Source organism: Nicotiana attenuata, chromosome 1 (genome assembly GCF_001879085.1).
Source record: "Nicotiana attenuata strain UT chromosome 1, NIATTr2, whole genome shotgun sequence".
Lineage (NCBI taxonomy): Eukaryota > Viridiplantae > Streptophyta > Magnoliopsida > Solanales > Solanaceae > Nicotiana > Nicotiana attenuata.
The window spans coordinates 17,226,817-17,234,886 of record NC_031989.1 but is presented as its reverse complement, the minus strand read 5'-3'; the positions used below and the strand labels follow the sequence as shown (position 1 = coordinate 17,234,886).

Genomic DNA, 8,070 nt, shown 5'->3' with positions numbered 1-8,070 from the left:
CAGTGAGACGAGCGACTGCACCCGGTCGACGAAAGGCCAACTGAGGGGCCCTGACGCGGCGCGCCCTCCCTGATCACAGGAAAACAAAGTTGATAAATAAAGTTGAAACAAAGCGGAACAGAAGAAGAAATTAATTTTTTACCTGCCACAGGCCTACGGCCATGCCTCTTCTAGAAAGACGCCAATGTGCGTATCCCCACCATATGGGGGAGTACGGCCTCAACCCACTCACGTATCCAAGATAATGGGGCCGGTGGCGACCTGTCGGCTACAAAAACAACGCGAGTTAACGCTTGTGATCACAAATCATAGAGAGGGGAAGAAAAGGGAACTCAACCACTAAAGAATTTACGCGCATGGTTCCAAGCCTCTGGGAACCCAGTAGCATCCGCCACCAGATGCTTGGTCCTGATGTAAAAGAAGTGCTCGAAAGGGCGAGGGTCGACCTCGTCATCCAATCTCATGACCAGGCCCCTCGACCCACGAGGGCACGCCTGAATCATGGTGCCACGGACTCTCTGGGGAGCGTAGAGACTCAGCACATGCTGCAGCGTGACCTCCCTACGGGCCAATTCCGCGTACTTGATGAACATTGCCAACAATTTGTAGAGGGAAGGAGTGAGCTGACCCGGGCACACCCCGTAATAACGGCAGAAATCCACCACCAGCATTGGGAGCGGGATCTTGAACCCCAACCTGAAAGGATAGGCATAAAAAACGCAGTATCCCCTGCGGTCGGCGTGGACCCTCTCCTCGCTTCTAGCAAGAACGATGTCTGCATGGGTGGGAATGACCCCCTGTTCCCGTAATCGGGCCATCCCAATCTCCCCCATTAACGGGGCTTCATCCACCGGTTCCACTCCACCGTCGACAGTGAAATCAATCGCCGGACCTCCGGGCCGAGGAACTACCTCGTCAACCGACGGAACTTCTCCGGTCTCTATCTGTTCTGCACCTCCCATTGCCGGAGGTGGCCCTTCAACTACCGGAATGTCTATCGAAAGAGCATCGTGGAAAGAACTGCCTGTCATTGTTGATCTACTAAAGACAAAGGTTATCACAATCAAAGGAAAGAAAGGAGAAGATGAATTTGCAGAATGAAAAAGTTTCCTCAAAATCTCTCTCAGATGAACAATGAAGATATGAGAAATGAATGCCTCAACCCACCTTTATAGGCAACATAAATGGCTTTCGCGAAACCCAATAGCCATCATTAACCGCACGACCAACCGTAAAACGGTTCGGTTCTGCCGAAGCAAGCGTCATTATGACAAGCTCCGCAAAGCGACTTCTCAGCCATCCGCCAAACGTACCGCCGTCAGAATAATCGCTACGGCCTGCGAACATTGAAAGAATGTGCCGTACGCCTTCAAAATTCTGGACGTGACCAAATACGTACCCGGCGCATACTCATTCGCTACGGCCATCTCCAACGTGTAAACGGCTAAGGCCGCCGCCGAGCACGTATCAAGCGTGCCTTCATACTCCTCGGCCGCACAACATACGACCCGTCCGCCACGGCCGACGGGTATGCTTCCAAAACAAACGTAGGGATCAGAGCACAATGCAGCTCGACCTCACTCGAAGTAAGTTAAAAGGGTGCCTTCGCCCAGAAGGAGAGTTCGACCTCGATCGAACGATGACTCGATAGCCCAATAACAGGATACTAATGCTCTACAAGGCTAACGGCTATCGCCAAAAAGAATTTGGCTTCGACCGAAGCAACAGTCGACATCTCCATCCGCGTTTCTCGAAATACAGCCAATGGAATCCGCTCATCGAGCTCGGCCAAGGCCCGACCTCAATAAGCGGAGGGACTAACTGTATGGGTCAGAATTCGACCCCACGATAATTAACGAGGCTAATCCCGTTTTAAGTTAATTCATGATTAATTAATGGCACGACCACTCAGAATTGACGATGTTCAACCCGCATCTGGTTCGATCGACAAGGCCATGGCCTATCCGCCACCATAAAGGCGAGATCCCAACGTGGTCACGGCCACTTATCGCCAGATCACGAAGCCCACAGCTATAAATACCCAAAGAGGGAACCCTAGAAAAGGGGGGCTGCTTCTTCACCACTATTGACAAGAGAGAGAAGAGAAAAAATATACCCATCTTATGGGAAGAGAAAACACCATTGTAAGGCTCTGAACCTCTTCATGGAGAGGCAGACCAAACAAATGTTATCAATAAAGGTTTCTAATGTTTCTCCCCCTAATCATGAGTACTCATTTTCGTTTCTTTCGTTTGGTCCAACGGATTATTACGATTTGCTATGATTTTCCCGTGACTCATTTGTATTGTTTTATACTCATAAGATATGTAATAACTTTTGAGCAAACAACTTTGTTGGAGCAGTCAAGAAAAATTTGGTATCATATACAAGTCAGTGAAAACCAATAATCACTAGCAACTGAGAAAATAACAAGAAGAATTTTATATTGCACTATGCTCCTAAAGAGACGAAAAATGTTCTAACCAAACTGTGAATGAAGCATAAACAAAACAAAAAAAAGACAACTCCTTAGCGTCAAAAAGTATATTGAGAAGTAAACCTGCACATCAATAAAAAAATATGTGTAAGAGGAAACCATACATTGTTGCTTCATGGAGTAAAATTAATATCAGATTTAATCAAAGAACTGAAAATATAGCGCCCATTAGCAGTTACAGCATACAGTTTCGATCATTTCTTGAAGTATTTCTATAGAAGGATATAGGATTGCAACCATTTGCTACATGAGACTACAACTTAGCTTATTTGATGAAAAAAAGTGGTGAAGAACATATATATATAGGATGCCAAAATCAGTTGGACCTTGATTAAATGGAGTAATTCTAGCTAATTACATGGTTCTTTGAACCTTTTCTTGATTTCTATAGGAGAAATGAGAATATTTGTGGGTTTCTGGATTTCGAATGAATGAGACATGTGATCCGTTGGGAGCATAAATTTCCAAATGAAGAGGAGAAATATGAATGCAGGTGAAGTTGCTCAATTGGGGTCAAGTGTTGTGGACACATTGAGAGTTCTTTTTATTTTCTTTTCTATTTCCTTGTTTCATTGCTGCATTTGGTGGGTGCAGAAGGAGAAGGGAAAGGTGCATGCAGTGAAAATAATCGTTGCTTGCATTAGTTGTAATTTTTTGGTAATTAAATTTATTATTACCGGGGAAAATAGTTACAAGTATAGTAAAAAACCCTATCAGTTATTCACTTAGATTTAGACATGCAGCCCCAAATCTAGTGTCCTCGTTAGTCGTTACTATAACTACTACTTTTGCTATAACAATCTAAGGGTAAAAATTCAAATCCTGCATTGTAAATTGTTTCTTGTTGCTTTGTTATGTACTCCAAAGACTAATTCAAGATTATAAGTTAGTGTGTATGAAATACCACTTCGCTGAGATATTATTTTCATTTTTAACCTTTTGTATAAACGGGTGTAGAATTAGTATATATATTCTTTTTTTGAAGTTTTTAAAACAATAGATATATATAGTTCTTAGCCATACCCTATACTTACATCCTTGCTTCCTATAGTGAATTAATAATCGGAGGACTCAATTTTTCTATCATCAGCTAGTATTCCCACCAGATAAATTTTTAACTCCTCCCTTTACAATAACTAGTAGTCGTACCCGCACGATGCGTGCTCAATATTAAAAAATATTAATTAAATTAAATTATGATCAGGCTTGTTTGAACATATTAGATCATATTGCTTTAATAAATTTCAATTGTCATCTTATTTGTCAATACGATATACCCAATAATAAAATCTATATTAAATTAAAAAGACTCATATAGTCATTGAATAACTTTTTTGTTCTATATTTTTCTTTATTATATTATCCAATGTTTAGTATTATTACATTTAATGAAATTTTTATTAGCATATTATTTTATTTAATATTTTTATTTGCTCGCTTTGTTTTTTTTTTGTCATATAAGAGAAGACATAAACCACTACTTTTTTGTCCCATTTTACGTTTAAATGAGCGTGGCCCATTTTTTCCATTAGTAGCTTTTGTTTTTAGTTCAAGAGAGGGTCAAACAAGTTTGTATACAAATTGCCGAACAGTATACTTTTTCTAGAATTTACCGGCTTCACAACGATTTTTGTTGGCAAGACTTTTATTATTCTTAAAAAAAATTATTTTGATTTTGAGAAGCAGATTAATCGTGATGTGATTGCATTTCTAGCAGTAATTAGTTTAGGAGGCAAATGAGGTTGTGCAGGATCCCAAAATAAAAAGAAACTACACTAAAATCTCCGTGATATAAACAGAAACAGCTTAGTAGTGCATAAGACACTATAATAAGGTCCCATTCTATCAAAGCTACGATCTTCGACAAACATCTTTGTTTTTACTGTTTGATAGTCAAACAAAAAGAAAATTAGAATAATATTGTTGTTGTGCTTGTTATAAAGCGACATTAGTTCTCTCTTTTTCCTATGATGAATATCATTTAATCAAAGATTAAAAAAAAATTAAATAAGCCTTAAATTCAGAAGAAAACTTGGGGAACATGTCCTTTCTTAATTCTCAAGAGAAAATATGTAAATGCAAACTTAACTTTGTAACTTTTAGACAGTTCCTCGATTCATTTCTACATGATCAGTTGCTTCTCCACGATTTAATTTTTTTTTTTAAAAACTAGAGATGACTTTTCTTTTCATTTTTAAATTTTATTTCCTTTTTTTTTTTAACTTAGTTGATTGGAAAAGAGGTAATCCACATGTGACGTGAGTAACGTGACCATTGGATCTTATCCATGATATCCCTAAAATTCCTCTACATCTCTCTCTCATTTTTTATTTTGACGTTGAAGAGGGACAACTAACCTCAAATATTACCGTCTATTATATAACAAACCTCTTAAGACATATATATAATTAGCAAATGCTAATTTAACTGCTGTTACAGATTTGGTAATGATCGACAGTTGGAAGGTTTTTTCTTTATTGCTATCAATGTTGTTTGTTAAAGTACTCAGCTGGATGAGAATGATGATTATCGCCAGCCACCTCCAACCACCATCCCCACCACCTTCTTCAACCTCTAAACCTTCAACTCCAAGAAAACAATTTACTAACGAACACCCTTTACCTACTTTGATCCTCAACAATAATTTATCTTATCTCCCCATTTCTTTCCTTCATTGCCTACACAATATTGGCTGCTCCAATTTTTGATTAATCTTGGGAGGGGGAAAAAAATGGATGGCATTTCAAGATTGTTGGCGCTGTCAATATTCTTTGTGATTTTGTTTGGTTTTCAAAGAGAGAATATGGTAACTATGGCTATTGATGAAGATACAAAGGCGCTTTGTAGCGTTAATCTTGCAGAATTTCTTCCTCCTCCTTATGGTGGTCTTGAAAATATGGTTTGTCAACCTGTTTGGAACTCTTTCCTGCTACGTGTAAGTTCACTTTAACATTAATTAATTATGCAAATCTCTAATATGCATTAATTAGCCTTTCAAGAATAGTCTTTAATACATAATCTAATTAAGTTGTTTAAAGTACCAATTGTACCTTCTAGTGGGTCCACACAAATCATGTCAACCTCTAGAAGATCGTCCCACTAAAAGGCAAAATGAGAAGGTAAATATTACCGAAGGCGGAGGCGCGGAGCCATAAGTTTTGCAAAGAGTATTCAAAACTTAATACTATATATTTAGAAAAAGTAATTTTTGACTTGTATACACAGTATAATTTTTTATATATTCTATATAAGTTTTAGACGAAGAGTGTTCAACTCACTCTGTGTAGCTATGCCACTAAATATTACTGTAGTTTCTAAACATATATTAAAGTTGTCAATCTTTTAGAGACGGAACAAAAAGAAATGATGTCAAACAAATTGAAACAGAGGGAATATATGATACTATCAATTAGTACATTGCAGGGAGATCAATAGCTTATAATGCAATTATAATGACTCCAACTTAATTTCTGACTACAGTACTCTCAGAGTAAAGACAATGTGATCACCATTGTGTTATCAACCATTTACACATCAGGCTGGATAGGAATGGGGTTCTCCCCAGATGGAATGATGATCAATTCGAGCTGTATGGTTGGATGGGTGACTCCAGCAGGTCATGGAAAAATCAAACAATATTATGTTGAGGGATTCACTCCCTCAAAAATCATACCAGATAAAGGGGAGCTGCCATTGACAAGTGTTCCGCCCATCATCTACGTTCAAGGTGCTACAGCTTACTTGGCCTTCCAGCTGAAGTATCCAACTCCTCTCAAAACTCAACCAATCTTACTAGCTTTCTCCACCAAATCTCCTCAGCACCACCATCTCACTGTTCATGAGGACAAAACAACCATACAATTCGACTTCTCTTCAGGTCTGGTCATCTCTGTCTCTCTAAATATCATGTATATCTTGGCATAATCGGTAAAGTTGCTGTCATGTGACCAGGTGGTTATGGGTTCGAGCCGTGGAAACGGCCTCTTGCAGAAATACATGGTAAGGCTGCGTACAGTAGACACTTGTGGTCCGGCCCTTCCCCAGACCCCGCGCATAGCGGAAGCTTAGTGCACCGAGCTGCCCTTTTTTCCAAAATAATTAACAAGAGTATCAAAATTGACACAAATACATCAAATCTGTACTTAAGCAATGGCCTTCACAATAAGCAATTCTCATTGCGTCTCCACGTCTTCTATAAAGCTTGTGCTTAGATGTTAGACCGACTTAGTTGAGATGATTTTCTCTTTCTCCTCAGGTACTTCATTTGCTGCCGCTGATACACCTATTAACTATATTAACTCAAAGAAGACCCATGGGGTATTGGGTATATTAGGATGGGGACTATTCTGTCCCTTTGGAGCAATTTTTGCAAGATACTTGAGGAGCCAACCGTTATGGTACTACTTTCATGTATCTGCTCAATACATAGGATTCATATTAGGACTTGCTGGAGTGGTTGTCGGAGTTCAACTCAACAACAGGCTGCAACCCCATATTCCAGGACATCAAGGCATAGGCATTCTTATTCTTGTGCTTAGTATTCTTCAGGTTTGTCCCTAATCTCAATCAGCAAAAATGGTATTCATAACTTGATAATTGACTGTATGCTTAAAACCTATGGGTTAGCTGCTGGAACACTAAACATGGGAGGACAGAATACAGTAGAGAAGATTGACAAACATCCTCATTCTAATGAATGGATGTCTTCTTTTAAAAAAGAAAAATGTGTCATATCTAAGGTCCCATATTTTAGGATCATAGAAGCCGCTCTAACATTCACTTTATTTTACATTCACATGCAGGTTTTGGCATTCTTTGTAAGACCAGATAAAGACAGCAAGTATCGCAAGTACTGGAATTTGTATCACGCTTGGGTGGGCAGAACTGCTCTCTTCTTTGGAGCTGTGAACATAGTATTGGGGATGCATTATGCAGGCGCAGGGGAAGGATGGAAAATAGGCTACGGATTTGTTCTCGGTTCAACAATGTTGGCATGCATCATCTTGGAAACGTTGTTAAGGCTAAAGAAGTTGGACGAACCAACTGTTCCTTCAAACTACCCTATGACTTCAATCTAGCAAAGATCTAAAAATATACATTGTTATAGGTAGACTGTGTGAACAAGTAGAACACACCCCCACCCCCCACCCCCCACCCCCACCCCCACCCCCCAACATTAAGTTCATTCACCATGAGTGCTCTTCACAAAAGTTGTACAGAATTCCGTCCCAAATATGCTTTTGTGGATGAGTTTGGATTCTGCAGGCTTAGCACATCTGAGGGCCAAAGCCTCCTTGAAACAAACTCAACACCGTTGCTAGTGCTCTTGGAAAATATCTCCTCTGAAGGACGACCTGAACTTTCCCGTCTTTATTTCACATTCTTTAGTGCTTTTGAAGGGATTACATGTATTGACAACTTTTATCTAGCAAACATTTGTTTGTGGAGATCAATAGTATAGTATCGTGACATTGAATCGGCATGTATTTCACCCTTTGCTCATCAGAGCTGTGATTAGACACCTAATATTCTTAGAACGAATGCTAGTACATGATTACTATCCAGCCAGCCTA

General features: G+C 39.5%; 1 protein-coding gene across 2 annotated transcripts; it reads left to right on the top strand.

Annotated features, from left to right (window-relative positions):
* On the top strand, positions 4,893-7,973 carry LOC109208881 (cytochrome b561 and DOMON domain-containing protein At3g61750-like). 2 transcript variants are annotated; one of them, XM_019372072.1, is made up of 5 exons: positions 4,893-5,432; positions 5,978-6,374; positions 6,449-6,496; positions 6,753-7,045; positions 7,300-7,973. In XM_019372072.1, exons 1-5 carry the CDS (start codon positions 5,229-5,231, stop codon positions 7,573-7,575), a joined length of 1,218 nt encoding a protein of 405 aa, XP_019227617.1. In that variant the 5' UTR covers positions 4,893-5,228; the 3' UTR covers positions 7,576-7,973. The 2 variants fall into 2 exon arrangements, with proteins under 2 accessions (XP_019227617.1, XP_019227676.1); XM_019372131.1 differs by lacking the exon at positions 6,449-6,496 and having other exon boundaries at positions 4,895-5,432.

Coding starts and splice junctions, on each gene's coding strand:
- LOC109208881 (XM_019372072.1), top strand. CDS start 5,229: ATGGATGGCATTTCAAGATTGTTGGCGCTGTCAATATTCTTTGTGATT. Junction 6,375..6,448: donor ACAATTCGACTTCTCTTCAG/GTCTGGTCATCT, acceptor TCATGTGACCAG/GTGGTTATGGGTTCGAGCCG. Junction 6,497..6,752: donor GCCTCTTGCAGAAATACATG/GTAAGGCTGCGT, acceptor CTTTCTCCTCAG/GTACTTCATTTGCTGCCGCT.